At 39.0% G+C, this 27,915-nt stretch overlaps 1 protein-coding gene across 1 annotated transcript; it reads left to right on the top strand.

The window, feature by feature from the left end:
* Nucleotides 1–33: 33 nt before the first annotated feature.
* Nucleotides 34–27,305, top strand: SACM1L (SAC1 like phosphatidylinositide phosphatase). Its single transcript, XM_021553222.2, has 20 exons — nt 34–202; nt 8,032–8,129; nt 9,691–9,765; nt 11,498–11,625; nt 12,616–12,765; nt 14,011–14,070; nt 15,654–15,687; nt 18,300–18,401; nt 19,137–19,222; nt 19,421–19,507; nt 19,940–20,008; nt 20,097–20,176; nt 21,665–21,763; nt 24,306–24,444; nt 24,672–24,741; nt 24,844–24,916; nt 25,368–25,461; nt 25,546–25,638; nt 26,313–26,370; nt 27,057–27,305. The coding sequence occupies exons 1-20, from the start codon at nt 144–146 to the stop codon at nt 27,191–27,193; spliced, it is 1,791 nt and encodes a 596-aa protein (XP_021408897.1). The 5' UTR covers nt 34–143; the 3' UTR covers nt 27,194–27,305.
* Nucleotides 27,306–27,915: the final 610 nt, after the last annotated feature.

The raw sequence follows: 27,915 nt of genomic DNA, 5'->3' as shown, positions 1-27,915 counted from the left end.
CCGCCCTGGGCTCGGCAGCGCGCCCGCGGAGGTTTGTCCCGAGCGGGGCCCCGTCGCTCCGGCCCGGGGACGCGTCAGTCGGGCGGGGAGGGAGCGGCCGGGTCGGAGCGGAGCCGGCGGCCGGGGACAGCCCGAGGGGACGGATGGCGACGGCGGCACCGGTGGGAACCACGGCAGCGGCGGCCTACGCCAGCCTGAAGCTGTGAGTGACCCATTGGGAGGGGGCTGACGCGGCTCTGGCACCTGCCGAAGAGGAGGGAAAGGGAAGGGAGGAGCCGCCGTTGGAGCGACGGTCACCCGTCCCCTGCTGTCCCTGCCCTGCCCCGGCTGTCCCCTGCCCTGTCTGCCCATCTGGGCTCCGCGCTCGCCCGGGTGACCGCGAAGGGCTTGGCCTGAGGCGGCGGCTGCGTGCGGGATGAGGACGAGGAGGGAGGACTTCGGCCGCGGACACGGGTCGCTGTCGCCGTGCATCGGCAGCGCTGCGGGCGGTCCCGGCTGTGCTCCCGGCTCTGCCCCGCCGCTCCCGGCGTGCGGGGCTCAGTGCCTGCGGCGCTCCCCGGCCCGGGGAGCCCGGGCTGCTGCCGCTGCTGGCGGCTCCGTCCCTGGAGCCGTTCCAAACCCGCCGGGCGCGTTCCTGCTCTGGCTGACCCTGCCCTGGCAGGGCGCTGGACCGGGTGCTCCCGGAGCTGCCGTCCAGCCCTGGCAGTCTGTGGCTCTGCCTTGGTGTGCCGGCTGCTGCAGGGGCTCGGGCGCTGCGAAAGGCTCTGTGTGTGCAGCGCCGCTTGCCAGCTGAAGGCTCCCTGGGCGTGCTTGTCCATCGCTCTCTCGTGATGACACAAATGGGCTTTTTTTTGTCGTGTGTGGATGGCTTTGATGCCAGTCGATGACTAAAGTTTGAGGGCTTTGAACTTTCGGGACTCTCCTGTGCAGTGCCGGCTGTGACTTTTTGAGATAAATTCTTCTAACTACCCAGTGTAATTTTATTATTAAAACATTTTTTGTAGGGGAGACTGTACCCCTTTGAACGTGTGTGTATGCCACATGTTTGTTTGCTGCCTTTAATACAGCAGCAGAAGTTGCAAAACCGAAAGCAGAGCAAAGTTAACGCTGCAAAAAGCATCTCCTTTGTAAACCCTCGCACCGGTTCAAGCTCCTGAGGATATTGCTCTGAGCATGAGACTCTTCATGACTCTCTGAAGCCAAAAGTGAAGTGCCTTTTTGTGTCCTAAAGGCATTCCCAGGCTTTTGGCCTCTAAACAGTAGCTGGAAACTCCATAATTGAGCTACCAATGCCGTTTTCAGGCAGCAGTATCTGAAAGTGACTCTTAAGCCTGATTTAACTTACTTTATGCTCTGTTAAGTTTCATTTGACAGTCATCTTTTGGATTCAGAGCAAACAGATCTTTTGGAGGTCTGTGTAAACAGTTTGCCATAATACAATGCAATGCAATGTGTTTCAAAGTCACCAGGCTTCTTACTTTGGTTAGGTAGTTATGTGAGGGTACACCGACCCTGGAGATAATTGAGTACTGCTGAAGAGTAACATCATCAGTGATGGCAGAAAGATTTTACTTGGCAGAAAGCTTTTTTTTTTTTTTTCCCTCGTCTTGTCAACTTAGCAGTATTTGTCTTTCTTTACACTGATCTTGTGATCTTTTTGGCTGCAGATAGGCAAAGGTGAGTTGTGTGAGTAGCAGTTGTGTGACTTGTAGTGCACAGTTGTTCTTACTGAGAATTTTTTTCAAGTAAAATAACTGTTCTGGATACAGGCTAGTAATGAATTCTCTCATTCAAAGTTTAATCTTGGCTAAAAGTAAGCTTTGATCTTTTCAGAACAAGGCTGTCTCAGATGTAGTTTAGCATGAGTTTTTTCATCAACATGAAAACAGAATTGTTTTGCATTCTGAAAAACGAGCTTATTTTCTTGTCATTCCACCAAGTTGTGATAATGGCTGCAGCCTTTCTGCCAAGCATTTGAAGATATAGGGCCATAACTTGAGGGATAAGTTAAACCTACCAGCTTGTCAAGGTCAAAGGAGAAAATTCTCATGAGAAATCCAGGCTAGACTTCAATTTGGGAATTTAGTGGTGGCAGTGTTTGGGTATGGATCTTTAACTGATTACTTACTGTCAAGATGATAAGGTCAGATTCTGCCACAGGTTCTGGCTCTCAGCACAAACCCCTTGTATTCTCCACCTTATCAGAACGAAGTAGTGGTTCATGCCCTTTGTGCTTTGAGCAGTGTCATCAGTCAAGTTCAGGTGGTAACAGTAAAAGTGCTGATGTCTGGCATTTGTGCTGCTTATGGAACTTACTGAGTTACACCAACAGTTATCAGGAAAACTATGAACCTGGAAATTGCTATCCATAGTTTTCACTTCTGACATTACTATATTTAACTTCTTCTGGTACCCTTAGGAATAAATTGTAAAACTCAAACAGCTATTGCAGGTATTGCATCCACAACTGGCAGTGGAGTTGCCACTCCAGTTAATATATAAAAACTGATTGTTAAAGGTATCTGCAGAATAGAGACAATTCTGTCAGTTGTTTTGGCTCAGTTAAAATAACTTTTTTTTTCTTTTGTGCTTGGATGAAGAATTACCTTGCTGATAGCGTTCTCAGTAACATGTGGCTCCATGACACTAGTTGTGTTTCAGATTTAACTCCTCCTGCCCATAGTTATATTGCCTCACACACTTTGTAAAAGTATTTTTAGCCACTGCACTTGAACACAGTGCCTTCCACTCATGTGTGTATTTGAGGGGAGGTCTAAAAGGGCATTTTGGTTTGAATAACACTTCCAGAAAGAACAGCTACAAAACCATTTCTTCCTGCTCCATCTAAGTAGCTGTCATAGTAAACTCAGGGATTGTTGAGCAGGGCAATAATTTATTTTCATCTAGAGTGAACCTTCACTGGAAATAGACACTACATAGCTAGGCCTTTAATACATGCCTTTTCTGTTTTGTTTTTAAATGGTATTTCCATTAGTTTTCTAAGTCCTGGGATTTTTCTCCCTGCAACAACTACTGCTGTATGGGAGATGTTCCAATTCCTTGAGCTGTTTCTGCTCATGGAGTAATATTTATGGGAGACATATAATTAGCACACCTGCTCACCTAGAAAATCTGGAATCTCTGGAGTGCTGAAACCACCAGTGTGTTAGTTCTGTTACTTAACATACTGTTGGGACTCTGCATAAACTAACATATCTCACTGCAGAGCAGTTTGCTGTGCTCAAGATCCTAAATGCAGCTCTGTGCAGTACAGGGTGTGCTTCTGGGTTGCTTTATTACAGTATTCAGAGGCTGACATCAAAGAGTTTCCTGCATTAGAGCAATGTTAAGTATTTATGGTGAAATAATCAATTACTGAAGGAAGGATTTGGCTGTTGAGGCCTAGAAAGCTTAAGTGATATTGAGTGAAGTACTATCTTTAGTGGCCATTAGAGCATGTGGGTCCTCTTTCATGATGTGTCTGAACACAGGAATATTCCTGTGTGTAAGATCAGCCTAATTAAAATGTGGGATGCAACTGTGCATCATCTGTATGATACACATATGTGCTGCTTTATAATATAACTAAGGAAGTGAAACTTCACAACAAATACACAAAAGAAATACCATCTTTCAACTGTGAGTCTGACATTACACTTGATGTAAGCAAGCAGTGGTTTGTGCTTTTTCTGGGCTTTTTTAATGTTTCTGTTATGCTGGGAATCAGTACTTTTTCCCTGCAGCTTTGAATTGTAGGGACGAAGTCTAGAGTTGTTTTATCTCTTGGAGTCAATCCACACAGTTTCAGTTGAAAATTATCAAAATGAAATCCAAGTCATCTTCAGTAATATTTGAAATACGAATTTGGTGATTACACTTGTTCAGTACTTCTCCTTCTCTTGAGCAATGTGGGTTATACTAAAAATGAAAAATATTTGTGCTTATCACTTCCTTTCTTCTTTAGTAATACTGAGAAATAGTTCATTATAATGCTGGTAAGTTTTCCTCTAGTTAAAAAAAAAAGGAAATAGAAGGACCCCAATTTTGTGAAGATTTGACATGCTGTCAAGTTCTAAGGGAACCAAGATGGTGATGAAGCAAGGTGGTGAGAGCTCTTGATGTCTTGTATGGTTCTAGACAGCAGTGACAGTGTAGCTGAGGAGAAGGCAGGCTCCACTTCAAATATGAAGTCTATACAACAACAGAATGTGGCTGGGTATATGAAAACCAGCTCTAAACATAACTACAGACACTATGGCTTCTATAAAATACTGCTTTCCTGATTGTTATTTCTTACTGTCACTTGGACTTTCATCTGTCCTTAAAAGAATAGAATGTATCTGCAATTTCTAGTTGTGAATGATCCTTTCTTCGCCATTTACTATCTCCCTGTGAGATGATTAAAATTAGCATGTATGCTATCTGTCTAAACTTGTGATAGGCATACAGACTTGCTGGTGAGTACAGTTTGGAGATGAACCTATTCTTGCATGCAATGTTCATCAGCTTCCTTTCTGAAAGACAAGTGAGAGGAAGTCAGCATGACTAGCAATTTTATGATAGCAAAGTTCATTTAAGTGTGAACAAGACTACTAGCTAGTTCTGGTAGTTGGTAAAGTTGTAAATCAGCACTTGGGCTGGAATTGCTTGGAGTCTTGGCCTCTTCCTCAACTACATTTTAGGAAATGTTGAACTTCTTGCACAAATGAAGCAAGGACTAAGTGAATCATCTTTCTGTTGAAAATTTTGTAGAGCACTAATTATCCCACTTCTTCTGAAGCAGGAATTCAATGTCTTGCAGGGCCTTAGGCTTTCCAGTTTGTGTTGCACAGCTTTGTTTAAGGCAGTTTTTAAAGGTGATCCCAAGAGTATAGTATTTGTTAAAGTTCTGTCAACTTCGTAGATTGGTAACTTCATTTCCTCTTACCCCCAATACCCCTCTCACTCAAGAGTCAACATTTCTGTTTCAGACTGCTGCAAGCTGCTGAATCCTTTTTGGTCCATTGAGCTGAAACCAGGGATGACTTACCTTACATTCTCCATGACTCTTGTCACCAAATTTGGTCCTGGAGAGAACCATGGGAAGGAGGATTTTGAATAAACGTGAAACATAAATTTCTGACTTTGCTTAAGCCACAGACATTGTGTAAAAGGAAATGAAGATGATAAAGCTGATAAAAGCAATGGTAGTGGCAGGAAATAATGTGGTCTAAGATTTGAGAGAGAGAAATGCTGGGATCTGATCTAGCAAAGCGGTGCATATGACACATTGAGAGACCAAGCATCATTTGCAGTGGCAGCCCTAATTCTGTTGGTTTTGTTTTTTTTTTTTCAATTTGGGGATATTGGGATAAAAGATTTCTTGTTCTTTAGGGAGAAATTGTTATTCTTGCATGTGGTAAAGAGAACTTTTGTTTATATGATAATTGAGATTTGTAAGCTTCTTCTCAGGTGGTTAAAAACAGTCTTTAATCAATATGCATGTGAATCTCTGTTCTGAGGCTGTAATAGTGTCATGGCCATATTGCACTTTATAACATAAGGAGCAGCTTTTAAAAATACTATCATGAATGGAAATGCTTTTTGTGCCCTGTACGGTCAGTGTGGATGTCTTGTCCATGTTGTGCTCTTCATACAGAATATTCAAAAACTGAAACTATAGTTCTCAATACTTTATGACCTGACAAATTAATGTATTTTTTGAACTTCCTTTGCTTGAGATGCTCAGATAAGTAAGAGTCTATAAGCATCTGTGTTAATGGCACAACAGGTCCAATATTAAACTTTATAAAGTCTCTTCCCAGTTGTTGCTTTAGCTGGAATCTTGTGTGTCAACTGACATCCCAGAGAAAGATGGGCATTCAACTAAACCAATAAGCTGCACCTTTCTCTTGTGGAAAAAATGAGTCCTGCTGCCTCTTGCCAACTAGCAATAGGTTTTTGACTGCATCTTAAGTAGTATATCCTCTTTGCTTTTTAGATTCTTTAACAAAGTGAGGGTTTGTCTTTAAGCTTGTCTTGCCCCTGTTCTGTCTGTGTAAGCTTGTTTGCTTTTTGCCATAAAAACAGTTCCCATTATTGCTGTGAAACTCCCCTAAAGGGCTGGGGCTGCACATGTGCACTTCATCAAAAACAGAAGCAATGAAAGTAAAGTAGGTGTTTTAAGGCTTCAGTGTTCAGTGAACTGCGTGTTCGTATTTCTTACTCTGATGTTTTTATTTTCAAAGATTAAGCATTTGACATGTGTACATAAAAGATTTAAGGATGCTGATTTACAAAGGAAGTACTGTAGATATGTTTCCCATTTTAGGACCGATAGACTATAATGAAGTTAAATTAGCTAATGATCACTTAACTATTAATTGCTTTACAGTTGGTTGTATTATGTTGTTTGGTGGAATTTTTCAGTTCGGTATTTGCTCTCCTCAAATCTACAACATTGGTGTTAATGTTATAACCCTGCTCTAACCAGCATTACCTGCTGTGTTGTGGCCCCCCAAGGGCTGCAGGTGGGTCTCTGCTCTGCCATGGACCTCCATGGGCTGCAGAGGGACGGCTTTGCCTCACTGGTCTCTATCAGGGGCTGCAGGGGAATCACTGCTCCAGCTCCTGGAGCACCTTCTGCCCATCATTCTGCTCTGGCCTTGGTGTCTGCAGGGTCGTTTCTGCCACACATTCTCACCCCTCTCTCCCATTGCAGTTGGTATTGTGCTGAGCATTTTCCCCTTCTTAACTATGTTGTTCCAGAGTGATGCCTCTGTCACTGATGTGTTGGTGTTGGCCCGCAGTGGGTCTGTCTTGGAGCTGGCTGAGATTGGCTTTGTCAGACACAGGGGAAGCTTCCAGCAGCTTCTCACAGGAGCCAGTTCTGTAGTGGCCCACCTCACCCAGCTACCAAAATCTGGCTGTCAGGCTCCTCTGATCTAAATTAGGATTCTAATTCAGCTTTCTGAAGGATTAAAAAAATAAAAAATGCTTAGAAATGCAAGATCTATTTAGGGAAAGGGAGCCTAAAAATACCTACCTTGTTATCAGAATGAGAATTTTAAAACTCTGACCCCATGTCTTGTCAAGCCTTAAACTAAGAAAAATCACTGCAAGAGTCAAGAAAGCTAGTTAAAGAGTGTTTGGAGTGTTTTGTTTGTTTGCTGAGCATTTCCTGTGTACAGCTACAAGTCTCTTCTGCATAACCCTCCTGTTGATGCACAGTGTAACGTGTCTGGCTTCTTGCAAATACCACAATGGGTGTGTTTTTAAAGAACACTTGCAAAAACTGTTCATGACTGGCACTGGGTTTTGTGCTGGCTTTGAAGGAAAGGATGGCAATGATGTCTGTACAAGAAGTTGGTGTGTGACTTGGCTGCCTGGTGCAGGGATACATGTTAATGCCATGTGTGTTATGTAGACCTAGCTAACTCATCTGGGAAATGGTAAAGACCCCTGCTTCAATGAATTAGTGTGCCCCTTGAACTTTTCCATTTCTACTGTGTTGTTTCCAGTGGATTCTTGCAATACTTATGACACCAATATGAAACAGGTGTCTTTATCATTTAGTACATTACGTTTATGTTTATTAGACTTGCATTAGGGATGTGGCCTAATCTGTTAGGAAGATTTTGGTTTAAAAACTTCTGGTTTTGTATTGGTTTCTGGCTTATCAGATGTGGTTCAAGCTTATGGGAATTAGAGTGGACCACTATGTACACAAATTTACTTAAATTTACTTTCATGTCTTTACCTTATGGTAACAAAAAATGATTAAGATCGTTAAGTAGGCCATGAATTTTGCAATAACTGATGAGCTGGTCTTGCTTTTTTTGTTTGGTTTTTTTTTTTTTTGCCCTTTGCCTTTTTTTTATTTGCACACTGCCAACATCAGTGGCTGTTGGAAACCAATCCATTGAGAATTTTTTATTTTGCAGCTAAAATAAGGTATAAAATTGATTGCTCTGTCTTCAGGTGGTGAAGAATAAACAAACCCAAAGTAAGTTTTGCTAAACTAATTCCTTTTCCCTCTCTATTCCCTTAAAGGCATATAACACCGGAGAAGTTCTATGTGGAAGCATGTGATGATGGAGCAGATGATGTCCTTGCTATTGATAGAGTCTCCACAGAAGTCACTCTTACAGGTGACTCTCCTCACCAGTATTTCTCAATACAGTCTTTTCTGTCCTTTTTGTCTGTTTTGCTCTAGGAATCCAAGAACATTTTCAGAACATTACTGAGATGATACTGACATAATTGTTTTTTAGTTACTGTTTAAAACAATGCTTTCTATTGTGTTCTGCAGAGCTTTGTTTCAAATGCTTTTTGGCTGTGGGTTTGGTGCTGTGTGTTACCAGGGTGATAGTGCTTGCCTGTAAGACTGTCCATCGCAGGGGAAGCTGACTCATCCAGGCTAGTTGGGGTTGGTGCTAGAAGTTCAAGATCAAACAGGGAAAGGATTGAACACTGGGGTTCTTCAGCTTTTGCAAATTGTCCCAGTGCTGTCTTTTATATAAAACTGAAACCTGACTTTTCATAAAGCCTCCAGAAATAGCAACAGTATAAAACCTCTTACTATAAATTTTCATTCTGTGTTGCAAATCCAGATTCAGATGTCTGTGGGAAGAGTCTTAAGCCTGTTGATGTCTTGAAAATTTTACTTACATTTTTTAAAGAGTATGAAACAAAGAACTTTGATTAAATAACAGTAAAATGAAGGCACTGGGAGACATCCTTTTGATAGTATTACTGATCTCTAAGCAGATAGAAATGCTACAGTAACAGTAATATAAAAGCAGTCATTTCCTGTCTTTTATTAGGCTTCTTATTTACTTCATATAAGAGCAGTGTGCCCATCCCACATATCCCATCCATATACTTTTGGTATCATATTATATTTTTTCAATTTCTCCTTCAAAACTGTCCCTTCAAAACTGTCAAGATAGTTATCCCAAGTCTTTTGTCAGTTTACATCTCTCTCACTACTGCTCTTTTATCAGATGAACCTGCAAGGTGTTTAAAGCAAAAGAAGATTTAAGGGTTGTCTTTCTCAGTTTTCTGAGTTCTGTGAAAATGCTTAATTCTAGTTTGAGTTTCTTTAGATTTCTCTAAAATATCTTTTATTCTTCTAGAAATGTAGATAAACTTGCACAAGCTAAGACTTCTAATTGATATTTGGTTACTTTTTGGATCTCTTGGTATGTTGTTTGGAATACTGTGTTCCTTGCCACTTGTATGCTGCTGTTGGTAGTTTTGCAGAGACAACTTAGGTCTTCTGAGACAGAAATAGACTAAGGCTCAGAAGATGCAAACAGACCTGGGAGGCACAAGCACTTATGGTGTAGTTACCCTTTATGTCTTAATGGCTTCAAAACAAAGCTTCTGGAAGCTGGCAGGGCAATACATTGTTGAGGAGTCTACTTGCTATACTATCATGAAAATAAGCTTGTATTTATTTAATTGACTGGCTGCTTTGATTAAATGTGAGAAATTGGTTAGAAAGTGGGTTAGAATACCAGATCCTCCTCCCAAAGCTCCATCAGGATTTGAAATTCTGATGCTTTGTTTCTTATACTTTAATATACTTATATAGAAATATACTGTAGCAAAACTTGATTTGACCAGAAAGGCTGGAGAAGCCTAGTTCAAATACAGTCATGAAATAAGCAGTCTGAAATTCTGGTGTTCTTTTCTTCTGCTTTTCAGTTAAAAAAGATGTTCCCCCTTCAGCTGTTACAAGGCCTATATTTGGTATTTTGGGAACAATCCGATTGGTGGCAGGTAAGGAGAGCAGACCTACTTTATCGTGAATATCTGTGTAACTCTTAAACCAGAGGTTTAAGATAAAGATAGGGTTAACTGGCAGTTGTTTGAAGAATGCATTTCAAATGAGTGCAAAGAAGCTCATCTACTTATTCTTTGTAACTATTTCAATCTGAGCTGCAGGATTTGATGCAACAGTCAAGTGTTGTGTTGTGAAGCTTGATCAATAATCATGGTACACAAATAGCTGAGAGTGACTGGATGATAGACAAGTAGATGCAGCTGTTCAAGTAATGATTGTGTTGCAACTGCCCTACAAATATGAAGAAAATCCAACATGAAAAGGAAAATGGCAGACTGGAACAATGCTAAGTTTAGGGAATTCTAGGATAATGTAAGAATAAGTTGTCCAGTTTTTCTAAGTGTCTCAGTGGTCAGGTCTAAGCAGCCAGTGTCATAAATACACCCGGTGCATAAAGTGTAAGCTTTTGGGAAAGTAAGCATTGCTGCTCCAACAATCATTTTTGTAGAATTTGGTAGAGTTTGAGACTGAAATGCTCTGAAAAATGATGTAATAACAGAATACATACTGAATAAAATCCCCATATGTAGAAAGGATTAAAGATCACTCACCGTAGTATTCCCAACTGAGGCAAAGGGTGACTGTGTTAAATGCAGTGACTTCTATATGATTTTAAAACTGCTGAACTTTCTATGCCCATATTCTAAAGAATTGTGGGTTTTGCAGAGTAAGAGCAATGTAATAGATACATGTGTCTTAGGGACTGACTCTTAAAACTCAACTTCCCCAAAGGGGAATTTTCACCACTTACAGGCTTGGCAATGACTACTATTCATCTGCCTGAATATTAAATAAACTATAGAATATGTTAAGTCTCTTAAAAGCTTGGGGTTTTTTTCATTCTATCCTCCAGAGCTTTGCACTGTGTGTCAAAGTTAAGCTGTCAAAGTTGTTACGAGTTAAATTAAATGTTTAACTAAGTGTTATTAGGCAGTTTACTGCTGTTAACTTCAAAACTGGCACTGTGTCTAGCAGTGCAGCATCTTTAACAAATATAAATATTCTTTGCCTATTACAGTATTAAGAGTAAACTTTTTCTTCAATAACAAGATGACACACTATGCTTAGAAATACAGTTGTGTTGTGTTCACCAGCAGTTGTAAATTAATTGCTCTCCGTGAACTGTCCATGATTATGGGGTGGATTTTTATTTTGTTACTTAAGCAACCAGGGAAACAGCAAGCTTCCTCTCTTAAATTGCTAAAACAACCGCAAATCTTTGTACTGTTTTGCATCTGTTAGGAGGAATATTTTTTCATTATAAGTTGAGTAGTCTTTTTGGCTTTTGAAGCATGCTTCCTTTCATGTATTTTTGACTTACTCTGTGCTTTCAAACCACATTCAAGAGCATTGGCCTCTTTCTGAGTTTGCAAACCTGAAGATTTTCAGGTTGTCTCTGATTAGAAGTAAGAGTAGGTGACACTTTCTTGCCCACTTTTTACAAATTTCTTAAACTTAATGAGCAATTCAAGATCTCTGAGCATAGAGAAGTGGGTAGCTTAGAAAGTACACTTTGATTTTGCTCCAGTCCTGTGTGTTTTGCTACACTTAAGAGCACAAAGTCCTGTTGGTTTTTCAGTTTTCTGATATGGAAATAGACTGCTTTTCTTAATACATGCAGCTCTTTGTTTTTTGTTTTTGTTTTTTTTGTTAAACTTTGATTTACAGGTACATATCTTATTGTAATAACAAAGAAGAAAAAAGTGGGTGAGATTTTCAGTCATGCAATCTGGAAAGCAACAGACTTTGACATCCTCTCCTACAAAAAAACCATGCTGCACTTAACTGATATTCAGGTAGGTACCTTGATTAGGGGAGTGTGGAGGAATGTTATTATATGTTAAGGCTCATTGCCACAGGACCTAATTTGAAGAAGCTATGATTTTTTTTTAAGCTCTTTGAACAATACCTTTTTTTTTTTTTTTTGGTTTGTTCACATTACTAGAATGGGTGTAGTATTTGTGTATAGATGTATATATAATATCATGGCATTCAAGATGATAAACTCACGTGGTGCAACTTAGACTTTCGTCTGCAGATTATGGATGTGCATTTTTGCTTCTATTAACATGGTCCACCCTTCCTAATGCTTCTGTTAAGTCTTTCTCAGAGGTTTAGTCCTCTGACAGCCCCTACAATAAACTGCATAGTTGTCACCTTACCTGTCTTGCTTTCTTTATGGAATGGTTCAATTACATAGTTACTCAGCAAAGACAAATTGATATTTATGTTTTTGAGCAAGGGATAGGTGGAAGATTTTTTTTAAATTGACATGTAGTGGATTGATAAAGAGCAGGTCAGGGTATCTAACCAATGGAGCTGGAAGGGAATTTGATGCTTTTTCAGGAAAGGAATGAGGTTGAACCAGAACACAGATTATAACTATTCTTTTGTTGTGCCATCTTGTTTTTTGGGTTTTTTTGACTAAGCATTATTAGGCAGGGAAACAAACAGCTTTGGTTTTCAGGGAAACAAAGAGCTTCCCTTTTGCTTGGAAGTTGTTAGATATGAGTAGCTATTTACCTCACAGGAATATTTTTCTCTGCTCTCCACTGTTGTTGCAGAATTTGGTTGCAATGTGATAGCTGCAAGTTACCAGTGAACTGGTATCAGAATTGCACTCTCATGCTTTCATTCTTGTATGGTAATCTCTGGATGATGTCATGTATTGCTAGAACACTAGCAAAATTCATTTCATCACTTCAAAAAGTAGTGGTAGCTAACAAGAGTAAAATATTTTGATAGCAGTATATGACAGCTCTTCTGTTCTTTCCTCATCTTAACAGTTGCAGGACAATAAAGTATTTTTATCAATGCTTAATCATGTCTTGAGCGTGGATGGGTTTTACTTCTCTACAACCTATGACCTAACACACACCCTGCAACGGTTGGCCAACACGAGCCCAGAGTTCCAGGAGATGAGCCTTCTAGAGAGGGTAAGGATTTGAGTTTGCTTTGTGTCTGTCTTGCAAATTGTCAGTTAGTTTGATGCAGATGATATTTAAATGATGCTGGTGTTTTATCCAAGCTGCTAGAGATTGTGTCTGAACATGCTGGTCTGTGCAAGTCTCATATCTTGTGAGCATGACGTTTCAGGGTTCTGTTCTAATCTGATGTCACTTCCAGATTGGCAGTTGGAAGTACTTCCTAAAGTGTACTTTAAATAGATTTGGAAAAATCCAAAATAAATTAAATTTTGCCTCTAATATTGAGCACTTCTAATTACAAGAAGAAGAAGCTAAGCAGAAGAATTGAGAGAAAGCAAGTAATTCATTTGACCTGGAGTGTAGGGAAGGAATCCAAAGTGGGATAAGTTTACTTTTGTTCATATTCTTTTCCAGGATAACGTGGAATAGATCTGCAGGTTTTATGGCCGTCAGTCTTTGGATGTTGTATTCTTTCTAAAGTATTCCAATTCTTTGTGTGAAGCATGAACTTAGTATGCTGCTTTTAGCTTAAAGACAACAGCCAAATGCAATTTGAGCTTGAAATTCTCTTGTGTCTGTATTGATGGGTTTTTGCTTTGGTTTGTTTTTTTAATACTGCAAAAACTGTTAACATTTGGGGATTGTTTAGTACCATCAAATGCTGTGCAGTGCTCTTGCCAGAGAGAGCAAGGACACAAAAGGATTGGTTTTGCCTTAAAAGTATGTCACTTTATAAGGTTGTTTGAAAGGCAAAGTACAGTAAAAAACATCACTTTCAAGTAAATCCAGATCCCAGATGGTTAAAATTATTGCAGTGTAATTTCATATGCCTATGGCTGCAGTACAATGGCTTACCAAAAGGATGGTGGCAGTTTTGAACATCTCCAGTTTGCTTCTGCAAGAGAAGTCTGGTCTGTGTTTGGAGTGTGGGTGTTTTTGTTTGATATTTGTGTTTGTTGCTTTTTTTAACAGTACTGGTAAAAGGAAACAACCCCAGTGTAGGGGCACCAATGCATAATGTTCTGCAGCTCAGTTGTTAATGGTTTAGAAGTGTCAGGCAACACACTGAGAGCAGTTAAAATAACAGCTGTCTCCAATCTTTATTTAGATTTCTAGTTGAAGATATGAAGGCTACTGATGAAAGAAGGGGACTGTTCACTTACATGACACATGAATACTATGATACTGCCTTTATGTTTAATTCAACAGAACTGACAGTCTCTAAAAGCATGTTGGCTTTTTGTCTTGCTGCAGGCAGATCCGCGCTTTGTATGGAATGGGCACCTTCTGAGAGAATTTATTGCTCAACCAGAGGTAAACACTTAATGATTCTGTTAATAGAGAACAAATTTTTCTTTGCTGTAAGTATGCACCAGCTTTTTGTGGTTCTGTCTCTTTCAGAACAGCCAGAATCTAGTATAATTTGGCTAATCATCATCTAGGTTAGTGCAGTGACTCATCTGCTTTCAAACTTCTAGCTTTGTCAGTGTCCTCAGTGGTACTTCTAGAAAGTGAATTTTTTGGAAATGTCAGTATTTGAAGATACTGTGCTGTGCAGATGAGCTGCTCATATAAACCAAAGGGGAAGTTACACTGCACAATGTATATTTCTCAAGCATTTTGAAGTTTAGCTACTTATTTATCTTTGGGTATAGGCAAAGTCCAGTTCATTGCTTTTTTTTCCCAAGACTGTCTCACATCATTCTCTGTGTGTGCTGTTTAAATTCCATTTTGCTAGTGAAGCTGGTAATTAAGTCTGACAGTTTAGATTCTTCCAGTTTATTTCACATGAAGACTAGCACAGTGTAACCTTTGAATTCACTTAGTCCAGCAAATATAAGTGGATGACCATGAGCCACAGCTGTGGCACCTTAATGGCCAGACTGTCTAAGCTCCTTCCTACCAGAGACATCCTCTGTCTGTGAAACTCCTTGGATTGCCTGCACTACAGCAGCCTCCTCTCTGCATCAGTGCTTTGCATTTATCAAAGCAAGTGACGCACAGCTTCTATTTCTGCCTCGGTGACCTGTGGAGATGTGCTGTTACATTAGACAGCGCTGTTCCAAAATGCTGGATTGTGCAGTGCTTCTGGAATGTGAAGATATGAATTAGAAACGGGCTGTCGGGCATACTATTGGGTGTAAAGTTTGCATAGTGCTATGCAAATAAAGCTTGGGAAATGAAAGGGAAGCTGTAGTGGGAACAGCAAAGGAAAGCCAAGTGTAGCTGGCTAGTGAAAACAGACCTAGGGGGCAAAACACAGAAGCTGAAAATGAAGAACTGATATTTTTAGGCCATGCTTCCTCTCACATTGATTACAGGTGGCTTGATGCAGGAACAGTTTTTGGTAATGTTAAGTGTGGAATTTCTAACTTTTAGTACTGAACTTTAAAGTTTTCTTGAAAGATTTAAGTTATATAGGAATGTCAAGATAGGAAAAACTCTGGGACAGGCATTTTGAGTATTAGTCACATAAAAATACATCTTACTGAAAGCTTCTGTAATTACTGTCTCTGCATATGTCCTTCTGTGAAGGTAAAGCAAACACACCATGTCAAAAGATTTTCAGCAACTATTGCTTTATGTCTGACATGTTTGGGAGACAAATGGGAGGGACAAAGTATAGGGAGGACAAAGCAACTTGCTTTTTTTTTGTCTAGGCTGCTTAATTAGGATTAGACTTTTACTTTTTTTCTCCTGCTGACAAGGATTACATATGTTGCTGTGTTCCCTGAACTTTTTTTTTTTAATCAGAAAGGAATGTTTCACCCTAAACAAAAAATAAATTATATAAAATATATGAAACTACCACAAAACCCTTAGGCAAAGCATAGTCACTCACTTACCTTTCTTGGCTACTAGTGTTTAATATTTTTAACTGTGTTTGTGTGTTTCAGATCCATCGGTTTGCTACACCAGTGATGCATGGATGTATCCTTTTGTGTTGTAAAGTTGTGTGCTGGGTATCGGTAGCCCAGTAGCAAAATGGCTGCTGTGAAGGCTGTTCTATTGTTACACTGGCAATTATAGCATAGAGCACATTGTCAGAAATAAGTCATAGTTTGCTCATATATGGGTGTTACATATTGTTTGATAGTTCACTTGTGTATTAACTCCCTTGAATATTCTGCTTTGAAAGCTTAATGTATTTAATTTTACAGTCATGGTTTGCATAACTGTCGTTCAGTGGGAAGGTTAAGATTAATATGGCAAATGCTCTTCCATCAGCTTTCGTACTTTTTTATCTTGCTATAAGGATGCATTTACTTGAGATACAAAATAAGGGAGAACAGTTTTGACTTGAAGGAGTGCTTATGGATGTTGATGAATAAAAGGTTAAGTTCTGGTGAAGGCTCCTGGAATGCTTTTCCTGGGCAGCTGCTTTTCCTGCATTAACACTTTGAGAAAAGTCTTTTTAGCAAAGCAGTCAAGAGTTTATTTTTGAGAAAGGATGAATGCTGCAAGGAAGCTGAACGCTTTCTGGAGGCAATGTGTGGTAAACAGTAAGTCCCAGGTAGTTGCTCCCTGACTGACAATGTGAAAAAGACTGGCAAGACTGGACGGAGGAACTCCTATGTTCTGCTTTGTTCATCCACTGCAAAGACCCCTCAGGTGTGTGCAGGGAATGGCTTCCAGATCGAATTGGTTGATCTGATAGGACTGTCAGCAGCTGGCAGATCTCCAGTCCTTTCCTGTGACTTCCATTTAATGAAAAATGCTGTGGGAGTAGGCAGAGAGACAAAGGAAAGATAGCAAAAGGGAGCTATTGCAACACCCTAATCCTTATCCTGCTGGTTCTGGGTAAATTGCAATTAACAACTGACAGACTGCAATTAACACCTTCCTCGATCCTGTTTTTTTACTGTATAAAAAATTAGTATAAGTAATGTTTGTATAAAACAGAATTGCAGCAAAACCTTAGAGAACTCAGGAATTTTAAGAAATTGGATTTCTAGCAGTGAGAATGCTAGGAAGACCCCTCAGCAGAATTGTTACAGTGCCACTAGCAGATATTTCAATAAGATCAAAGGTTCTTTTTTTTTTTTTTTCCATATAAACTCAAATACATTTTTTCAACTATGTGTACTTAGTTTCTAGTCTTGCAGTGATGAGAAATAATGGACTTGGATAGTTGAGATTTTGATCACCTGGAGCTCTAAAGTACATTTAGTATTTCCCTTGCTGCTCCAAACCAAAGCCCTACTAAAGAACAGTAAATTCTGTCTTGTCCTTATATGTGGAAGTTGCTAATAGCAAGTTATCATTTTAAGTGAGCACAGATTGCCAACCAAAAATAGGCTAACAATTGCTAAGCAGCTAAGGTTAAATGTAACCTTTCTTACAGAACACAGTTGGCTGTACAAATGTTGAATTAAAGGTTGGAGGACCTGGCAGTAATTTTCCAGGAAAACAGAGGAATGGGCATTTTTCAGCCTTAATTTATTAATTTTGAGAACATTCTGGATGGGGACAATCTGTATTATATTTTTGGGGGGTGTTTACAAACAGTATTGGCATAAGTACAAACAGAAATCAAGATGACTCATGTATGGAACCAGTGTGTTCTTTAATGTAGCTGAGGTGCTCATGTGTGATGCAGCTGTTTTATGTCTCAATTGAATCATAGATACAGAGCCTAAATTTCACTTGAGACAAAGTATCTAGATTCCTCAAAGAGAAGACTGCAGTATACTAATTTAAAAATTGATCATTTTGATCTTTTGTGTGCTTTAAAGTGATAGTTTTTAGAGGCAAAGCATGCAAGCTGGTGAACCTACCTGAGGAAATTTTTCATGAGTGCTGATCTCTATTAGACTTGATAGCTTACTGCAGTCCAAATAAATGCCGCTATAAGTAGCACAAAACAAGAGTAAAGCTGAAACTAATTGTCATTGCCCCGGTTTGTTGGGTAGTCCCAGGTGTATTTGCCACTTTGGGTATGTAGCCCAGGCTACAGGAAACCATTCTTGTGTGAGAAGCTCATACTGGAATCTTGGTGCATGTTCATTTTTATTTCACGTGGATTTGAAAACCAGTCTATTTTACTGCTAGTTCCGGCATTTGTAAATGTGATGTATGTTGCATTTATGGGTGCAAAATACATAACCCAAGATATTTACTCTTCTAAAAGTTTAGAAAAAAAATTGAGGAGGTATTTTTGAAGTAGTTGTTAATTTTTAAAAGCAGTAGGCACAAGAATCTGCTAAGGTAGTCTAATAAAATTCTGGATGAGATGGATTCCTAATTTTTAATTAGGACCGTAAGACCCAGAATAAACTTCTTTAGAATCACATTTTCTCAAAATTACAGCAGTTTTAATGTCTGTTCATCAGTGACATGACCATAGAGTGTTGTTTTGCAATGTGCATATTGATCCTAATATTCCTACTGTCTCTCCAGTTCAGTGTTCAACTGTTGTTGGGGTGACAAATGTTTACAGATTTATTTGAATGTAGTCTCTTGGCTCCTTGAAGTTTCCTACCTGTTGATATGTAAAAATATTCTAATGAAACGTTGAGGTTTTTCCTGAATGTTGTTATCAGTTATCACTATGCACTCTTGTTCTATTAATGGCAAGTGTTTTGACTGGCTGCTTGTTTCCAGAAGAAGCTGTTTCAGAGCTGGTGTACGCTACTATGTAAGAGGTAAAACAAAAAACTGATTTATTCAGAAAATAATATGTGTTCCATCTGCACATGTGAGTTGCCTTTAAGAGTAAATGAAAAAACATTATTTAATTTGTCTTGGGCTTCTTCCTCCAAGGAAAATGTTAGGAACTGAAGCATTTTTTGGTATTTATTAAAATTTATTCCTGTTTATGACTTTAAGACATAACTGCAAAAGTTTTGTAGTGATTTTTAACAGGTGGCTGTTTTCATTGGTGCTAAATGCAAGTGTGTAATAGCCCTTTATGTCTAGCAGTATATCCAGCTAAGAGCATCACTGGTGCTGGTAGGGGAGCCCTGAGCAGTGTTCTCTAATTGTTTCAAGTTAAAAAGCAAACAGGGAAATTAATTTAAATTACTTCCTCTGTTCTTAGTCCCAACATACATGCTTTTGAAGAAATTTGTCCATTTCTGCAGTACCATTATGTGAACATTTTGGTGTCAGAGCATGGGTATTTTATTTCATATTAAGTGATAATCTCTAGAGCTAGAAATCTCAAAATGCTTCAAGCATTTTGAGGAAGCCCAGTTCTGCTTAAATTTGGTGCAGATCATGTTAAACTTTTACTAAGGGTGTGTTTAATTTTATGTTGTCAGGCAGCTCTGTGATTCCTATGAGGACTTAAAAGGGAGGGGAAGGAAGCCTTTTGCTGATGTGCTGTCACTGTTTTGCAGGCAGGCTGAGCTGGCTAACATGGTCTTTTTCCTTCACAGGTATTGATTCAGAAGGGCACGCTGCTAATTTTGTTGAGACAGAACAAATTGTGCATTATAAGGGGAGCAAAGCATCATTTGTTCAGGTAAAGTCACTGTAAGGAACACAGATACATAGATAGCGCTGTCTTATTTGCATATTGTATATACAATCCATATTTAAAAGCATAAACTAAACAAACAGACTGAATTAGTTTAACAAAATAAACCTGGATGCTTTGTTTTTAAATGTTAAGTGGGTTTTGTAAATTCTGCTGTTTAAAACCATTACCATTCTTTTGCAGACCCGTGGATCTATTCCTTTTTTCTGGTCTCAAAGACCAAACCTCAAGTATAAACCAAAGCCACAGATCAGCAAGTCAGTAAACCATGTATGTGAGTGTTTGTGTCTTGGGGTTTTAACATGTTACTGGGCTCATGTTCATGTGATAGGGTTGCAAACTGTAATCAGAAGAATAAAAATCAGCAATACTGGATTGAGCATTATTTTTTAAAAATAATAGCAAGAAACCTTGTACTTGTTATAATGAATTAAAAGGCTGAAAAAATGCAGGCATCAGTGGGGGTAGTTTCTCTTTGGATCCAGTTTGCAGCAGTTTTAGTAGCTGCACAATACTCTATGTGTAGCATATTTAATGAGGAGAACTGAATGGACTAGGAGGAGGAAAGTGTGAATGTATTGGCACAATAGAGAACATCAAACAGTTAAAAGAATCATCAAAAATATTATCATGACACTTTCTATTAAAGCACAGATCTTAATAGTAATGTACATCTGTCAACCCATTTCCTTTCTCTTCTAGATGGATGGCTTCCAAAGACATTTTGACTCACAAATAATTAGCTATGGAAAGCAAATGATTGTCAACTTGGTATGCTTTCACTTGTTCTTCCTGAAAAAGATGTTATTCTTTTAAGCAGACTTTTGATTAATTCTGTCTCTGTTTTCCCTTTTCCCAGGTTAACCAAAAAGGCTCAGAGAAGCCTCTTGAGCAAACGTTTTCAAAAATGGTGAACAGCATGGCAAATGGAATGGTCAGGTACATATGACATGAAGTGATACATTTTGTTTTACAGATTAAGCATTCCCTCTGAGACCCACAGAGTGGTCAGCTCTTTGAGGGCCTTTACCAACTCTGTGATTTGTTTGCATTTTATGTTTATGATGTGACTTGCTAAAAGAGGACACAGGCCGAATAAAGAAGGAATTTCAGAGGCGATGGTAATGCCAGTATTGGAGTCTTAGTATGCAGTGGAGCTCTTCTGCATTTTAGGAAAAAGATCATGCCCTGTAGAACTAGCTGCTGGCAAAAGGACTTGGTTACACTGCTAATGTAGTGAGGGAGCACTGCATGTGAGCAAAACAGGATGGAACAGTAAGGGGAACAAGTAATTTAAATGCCTGGAGCTCAGTGTACCAATGGGGCAAGAGTGGAGAATCCTCTTGGATTATGAGAAATTCCATCTCTTTGTGGGAATACGGAGTGCAGTACACAATCTTACAACGTGTCTGTGCTTGCTTTTGTTAATTTCTGTAGGGAGGGCTTGTATCCAACTCACACAGATACTCGCCCCTCTACCTTATCCTTGAAATTACTGTGCCATTTTTTTATTCTGTGCATATTTGCTATACAGTCATCTGGTAGAAACCAAAACATGAAATTTTGTGAAGGTGCATTTTGGTGATATTCTGTATATGTTCAAAAGTGATGTTTGGCAGCCCTATTTTACTACTGCTATCAAAATCCACTTTCTTGGTTAATTGTTTTTGATGGTGTTTACCTGCCAGAATCAAACGCAAGACTTCAGTTACTTGTTTCAGTGTGTATAGACAATCTTTCTTTATGCATAGTCCTGAAATCTGGTCAAATGACTTTTGGGCTATGAATGCTTGAGGAGAGGAATGTAATGCCCTGCAATTCACAGCAAACATAGACATACAAATGTTTAATTAATCAAGCACCACTCATTTAGGGTACCTCTTGCCAGAAATCAGCTGTTAAAATTTTGTTCCAAGTCAGTAGATGCTTAATTTTATTGTGACAGTTAGGTTAGCTGCTTAAACAGAACCTGTCTCAGGTTCCTAGAGTTATTGAGGGAATTATGCCAGCAAAAAGTGTTGGATTTCAATGCCTGTGTCTAGTTCAAAGTGAACAGAGAACAAAACTCCAGGTGGGGGAAAAAAAGAAGACATTAAATAAGATTTGTATCCCTTCTGTACTTTCTGGAGGAAATATATTAGCGAGAACATAGAATGGAACATACATAGAACTTGGAACACAATGTGTGCTTCCACAGACTAATGGCATTTTGTAAATTTTAAATGGTGTCACCATTCACACTAAGGGTGCAGCATCAGGAAGATTACAGAGCACTGACAAAATCTGCAGTTGTGCTTAAAGTCATCTCTAAAGAAAAACAAATCCTCTGTCACTACCTGTTTTTTAAATTGGCCTTTTGCTGTAGGGTTTTCTGTAACCTTCACTGCAGTACATATGTAATCTGAAAAACTGCTTCTCTCTGAACAGATACGTGGCATTTGACTTCCATAAAGAGTGCAGTCGGATGAGGTGGGATCGCCTTCAGATTTTGATGGATCAACTGGCAGACCAGCAAGATGAGTTCAGGTAAGGCTCTGAAGTTCTTAACCTCTGTGTTGTTATGAGACCACTTCCTCATAGTTTCTGTTGTCTTGCATTAAGGCACAGCAATACAGACCTTCTGTGGTCTTCTATGAAGAAGGTGCATCTGTATGAATTAGTGTGTCCATATCTCTGGTGTCTTGCTGACACAATGTGTGAGGTTACGGACCTTGTAGGGGGGTAGGATGATGTAGAGCTCGTGTTACCTCTCAGTAAAGTGGGCCTGAGAATTGCAGCAGCCCTGAGTTGTGACAAGAGCTGCCTTTGTTAAGGTTGGGTAAAAGGTTAGACAAAGAAATGGACATGCATACAACTGGAGCTATTTAAAATAAAGTCTCCTTAGATTATATTTTTTTTCATCCATAGTGATTCCAGGTTGTGTTGACAGCAAACTGTTCTGCCTCGTTGTGCAAAACACTGGGTTTTCCTTCCACAGGCATTTGTAAAAGTGTTTTCTCTAACACACATTGTTGTGGCTCCAAACCTTGCATTGGCATTGGTTGTTAGCCCTTGCTAGTATAACTAACCCACAGGGAAACAAATTATCATTTTCTTTAGTCATATAAAAATACACAAAATGTCCAAATCAATTTAAATCCTTAGTCCCACAAGTGTGTTTTTGGTCATAGCTACTAGTAGACCTGCTAGGGAAATAGTTTGCTTTGTTCTGCTTTTCTGATTGCTTCCTTCCTGTTCCTGAAGCCTTGTAACTAAAGCACAAAGTAGATCAGCTAAAATATTACAAAACTAGCAGTGGTATAGTCTATTCTGACAAAATAAAATGAGGTAAAGTGTGGACTAGAATCTTGTTAATAGAATCTCTTGCCTGGAGTGATGGCTACAGGAATTATATAAATTAATCAGATTATAGTTAATATTTTCTGTCTACCACAAAAAAAAACAAAACTTAAAAACTCATAAAGACCTAATGAAGAAATTGACTTTGAGCACCTCAAATAAGGAGAAATAAGATTGTAGTTTTTTCCTATATAGCAAGGGTCCTTTATTCTTAGAATTAATACTGAATCTCTTAACTTGTTCACTGTCAGCTGCCACTGGAGGCATAGAAAATAACCAGATTTCCTTGAAATGAAGAAAAAAAAAAGCCATCTCTAAAACAAGATAAAAATTGAAGACTTTTCTCTCGGGATTAGGCTGGCTCTAACTTAACTTGTTTTATTTCATTTGTAAGGACTGTTGCTTAAATAGGAACAGAAAAGTCTGAGTTCTAATCTTAACAGAAAATAGTTTTGCAACCCCTAGGGACGTAAACAGTTCTTATTTTCTGCAGGCTAAATCCAGTTCTGGAAGATCTGTCAGAAAGGAGAGCTGGGCTCATGGAGGTGTTTTTTGTTAAAGTTTTTAGAGCAGCTATAGGAGATTCAGCATTTAAGAATAGACATTTCTAGTTAATTAGGATAATCACAAACTATCTTATCCTAAAATCAATTGTAGCTAAAACCTGGGGGGGAAAGAAAGATTTCACAGGTATTATTGTCTTCTTCAACAATGTAAAACATTGGTTTAACAAAACTAGGTCAAGAATGCTGAAAATTACTCTTAAAAAGAAAACACAAGGTTAATCAAAGTAAGTGCATGTGTTTCTAAGGCTCCTGATAAAAATGCTGTGCCTCTTGATAAAAATGTTCTACAGTAACAGTGGATTATATGATAATCCAGAGTTCATAATTACATATTGGGGTGACTTAATCTATGGATTATAATCTGTAAACCTGTAGACAACTGGAAGTTTCATGCTGTGGCAGGACAGCATATTTCTGTCCCATTCACACATCCAGCTGATAAGTAGATTGGAATATTTGTTCTACCAGCTCAGCATTGGAATGCAGGTGTGTAATTCAGTATTTAAAATGAGCTGTTTGTTGTCAACTACTGGAAACACCTAATTTAGTGGGTTTAAAAGACTGAGGTAATAATTAGCATACGCAAGGAAGAATATCTGGTTCCCCACCATGTTCACATAATGGAGAGAATGGAATTTGACAGTAGCAGAATTTTCCATATTTTGCAAGTGCCCTGAAAAAAAAAATCTGAGTACCTTCCTGGAAGAAATGTGCCTGACAATTTAGATGACTTTTTATGCACTGGTGACCAGGTTGAACTGGTGACCACTTACCAACAACAAATCTGATTACTTCTGCTGCTAGGCTCTACTAATGATTTTCAAATCTGTAGAGCTGGGACACTAAAATAACTGGAAGGAAAAAACCCACAAGTCCCCAATTTTGCACCAGAAGTTGTTCTTCCCGGTAGCATATAACTCAATATTGCTCACTGGCCTTCTGAATGGTAGGAGTGAATACTGCCCTGAGATTGCAAAATGCTCATCCATTGGTGCTGTTTTTCAGCATGGCAAGAATTCAGGGAGGCATCAAAGTTTGAAGACATGGCTGAGTGCTCATCAAATGCTTAGGACAATTGTGGTTTGGTTGCTAGGATATTTACTTGTGAAAACATGTGGTTTATATGGACAGTTATCTCTAAATATGTGTATTGTGTGTGTTAGTTACTTTCTAGTTGACTCGGAGGGTAAAACTGTGACTCAGCAGGAAGGAACGTTCCGCAGTAACTGCATGGACTGCCTGGATCGGACCAATGTGATCCAGAGCTTGTTAGCACGCAGGTCTCTCCAGGCCCAGCTTCAGGTACGTGTTTTACTCTTCTTTGACAAGCTGGAAGAGGAGAGGGGCTTTCCATTTGGAATGGAAATGTAACTTGAATGCTCCGTAAGAGCTTGCATAGTGGAGTTACTGTACTACTTACCTGAGCTGCATTGACTAGACTCAAGTTTAATAAATACAGCTTTTTTTGAAAGCAAATCCTAATTTTTCTATCAAACTCCTAGCAAGCCTCAATGTGCTTTGTATTCCAGAGACTAGGTGTTCTGCATGTGGGACAGAGAATTGAAGAGCAGGCAGACTTTGAGAAAATCTACAAAAATGGTAGGGTATTTAGAGTTCAAACAATTATTTTTTTCTCTGTAGAGAGTATATAATATTTGTAATATTCTTCCTTAATATTTCTTATTGTTTTCCTAATCACAGCATGGGCTGATAATGCTAATGCTTGTGCCAAACAATATGCTGGAACTGGTGCCTTAAAGACCGATTACACAAGGCAAGTCAGCATTTCTTGTAAGGGCCTTCTGGGTTTTTGAGTGTGTTTGGGATTTTCTTCAAGTCCTCATATCTGAGAAGGTTATTAATCTGGGACTTAGGCTATAAATGAGTTTTTTGCAAGGGTTCAGTTGGTAAAAAGTCATACTAACATCTCCAGATTCCTTGCTGTGTTTATATGAAAGTAAAGGCTATCTGGAAATGAAAACCAAGGTGGTGTGCCATAAAGATGCACATCTATATTGTCTGATGGAAGGAAGTGTTATTTCAGTTTACACTTTTGTTACAAGTATGTGTAGTAATAACGCAGAGGCAGCACTAGATAAATGTATTCATATGCAGGTGTTCATTTAAGGTAGTACACATCCAGATAATGACAGAATGTAAATCTGAAATTATAGTCCTGAATTCATACATCTATTTTAAATATGTTTCACAATTTCTTTTTACAGAACTGGGAAGAGAACTCAGTGGGGCTTAATAATGGATGGCTGGAACTCATTAATACGTTACTACAAAAACAACTTTTCTGATGGATTTAGACAAGTAAGTAAAGCTTTTAACCATGGGGAAATGTATTTGAGAAACATTGCTATGCATTCGAACTCTTGCCTTCCCTTTCTCTTCCAGGATGCGATTGATCTTTTTCTTGGAAATTATTCAGTAGATGAAGTAGAACCTGCTAGTCCTTTACATGTCAAGAAGGATTGGAAGTTCTTAGCTGTGAGTATGGAGACTTTATTTGTAATAGGAGAGACAACAATTCAGTCCCTGGCTTCATTTTGCCTGAGTAGGACTTGTCTGTTAGTCATGAAGCATCCCTGTAATCTGGTAATGTTTCTATGATACCTGCTTATAGGATTAAACCCAGACTTTTCCCTTGACAGAAAATGGAGTGTCCTTGAGGTATTGGAAAAACTACTCTTTGCTTTTTTTCAAATGTGCTTCACCAGGTGGAAGGGGGGAAATTCTACTAGTCACTATCAATGAGTGTTTCCTTATACAGAAGAATCTTGTGGACTTCTTTTCTCGCACTTCTTGCAGAAGCATAGACTGTAACACAAAACACCCATTTTTTTCATTTTTCTTCACCTTATCTTTCTATTTTGAAATGGCATTTGGGAACATAATGGGGTTTAACTGGTGTATTTTTTTTAAAACAAAGCATAAGCCTCAACCTCTCATTTAATGCACAGGAAGTGTATTTCAGTTTTAAATATAATTATTGAATACAGTCTTCCAAATTTTGGAACTGTCCAAACTTTTATTTGTACCTGAATGCAGGTGAATTGAGAAGCAAAGCAAGTAAATAGCTTTACAGTACTACCCATCTTAAAGGAAATTAAGGAACATATTTACTGGTGTATCAAGTGATTATTCTGTTTCTCTTTCCTCAGTTGCCTATTATTATGGTGGTTGCTTTCTCCATGTGCATTATTTGTTTGCTAATGGCTGGTAAGTCACTATTGAATTTAATTTTATAAGACTGGGTTATTTCTCTGTGAACTTTGTGTAAATGGTTACAATAACTGTTCAGTGTAGAATTGCTTCTCTGTCATTCTAAAAGGTGCTTGAACATGGCTCTGGAGATTGAGGTTTAGCACTGTATCATTAGTGTGGAAAAATCTTAGGTGCTGTAGAATACAGTGTTAAGACTCATGTAGAAGTCAATTAAGGGACAGTTAATTATCCCCAAATCTAGATGCACCTTGGTAGACCTGTAGCTTTATCATAGGCTGGATGAAGCCCCAGAGGAATACCTGTCTAATTTTGGGCAGAAAGACAATTCAGAGCGGTCAGATACAGGCATAAGCCTGATTCTGATGGACTTCCTTTTAATCTAAATCTGTGTTGGGAGTGGTGAAGGGTTTTTGCCTCCTGCTTTTGCCTTGAATTTTTTTACATTATTGCCAGTAGAGTTCTTGACTGACTTCCACAGATCTCTGTTCAATGTGTTCCAAGAACTGTGTGGCAAATACAAATATTCCAAGGCAAGGAAACGGAAGATCTGTGGAAGACTTCTGATTTCATTTGACAACAGATTTCTGAGGGAGAGCTTGAAATATTTGCATTTGTCCTAAAGTAAAACTGTCTGCTAATTGGAGATAATGAGCTAAAAGCTTTGTCTGACTCTTTCTCAGGTGATACATGGACTGAGACACTGGCCTATGTGCTTTTCTGGGGAAGTGCCAGCTTTGGAACTTTTGCTATCATCCTTTACAACGGCAAAGATTTTGTAGATGCACCCAAGCTGGTCCAGAAGGAGAAGATGGACTGAATTTGTGTGTGTGGAAAGCGGCTTGGTACTGAGGATTCTTCAAGCCACACTTGGAGTCTCTACTGACCTGCTTTCCACACCAAAAAATGCTCTTATGAACATTCTTCCTTGGCAATGGGGGAGGGGTCAGGGGTAAGGAAACGGTGTCCTGTGGTGGTGGTAGCTTTCAACTGAGACCTGACTTGACAGTCTTAGTTGCAATGGTCTTTGGAATATTGCATTAGTGGGCAGGGCTCCACTCTTACTGGAGTAGTGCAAAGACAAAAGCCAGCTTTTTGGTTCTGGAATGCCTTGGAGCTTAAGTGGACTGCTGAAGCTCATGCTCCACCTGGGTTGTTTCAGCTGGTTTTTTGGCCTTGACAGGAGAGAATTTTGATGCTGTTAATGTCTCAAAATACCCAAATGTTGAAGCATTATTAATGGAACATCTGATAGGGATCTCTGAACAAATATGGCTTCTTACCAATAAAAAGTCTTGGTCCAGATTTACAGCTGGATTACGTTTGTTGTGATAAAGTCTGTGTTAAGGAGTCTTTCGTGCATATTTGTGTGTGGATTCTTTTCACTAAATATGAAAGATTTATGAATCCTAATGCTATTCTAAAATGAGGTTTTTGTCCTGTCTTGTTTATCTAGAACTGATGCAATATTCTGCTAATCATTGTTTGGGTGAAAGGGCAGTGTAATTGGATGTTCCTGAAGTTGCAAATGTCTTGCACTGT

This window comes from Lonchura striata, chromosome 1 (assembly GCF_046129695.1).
Source record: "Lonchura striata isolate bLonStr1 chromosome 1, bLonStr1.mat, whole genome shotgun sequence".
Lineage (NCBI taxonomy): Eukaryota > Metazoa > Chordata > Aves > Passeriformes > Estrildidae > Lonchura > Lonchura striata.
The sequence above is the reverse complement of the archived record's forward strand: the minus strand, read 5'-3'. Positions and strand labels throughout refer to the sequence as shown.

Bases quoted from the DNA above. Each gene is read 5' to 3' on its own strand.
- SACM1L (XM_021553222.2), top strand. From the start codon at position 144: ATGGCGACGGCGGCACCGGTGGGAACCACGGCAGCGGCGGCCTACGCC. The intron at 20,009-20,096 runs GTATGCTTTCAC...CCCTTTTCCCAG, and splicing joins AGCAAATGATTGTCAACTTG to GTTAACCAAAAAGGCTCAGA. The intron at 25,462-25,545 runs GTAAGTAAAGCT...TTTCTCTTCCAG, and splicing joins TTTCTGATGGATTTAGACAA to GATGCGATTGATCTTTTTCT.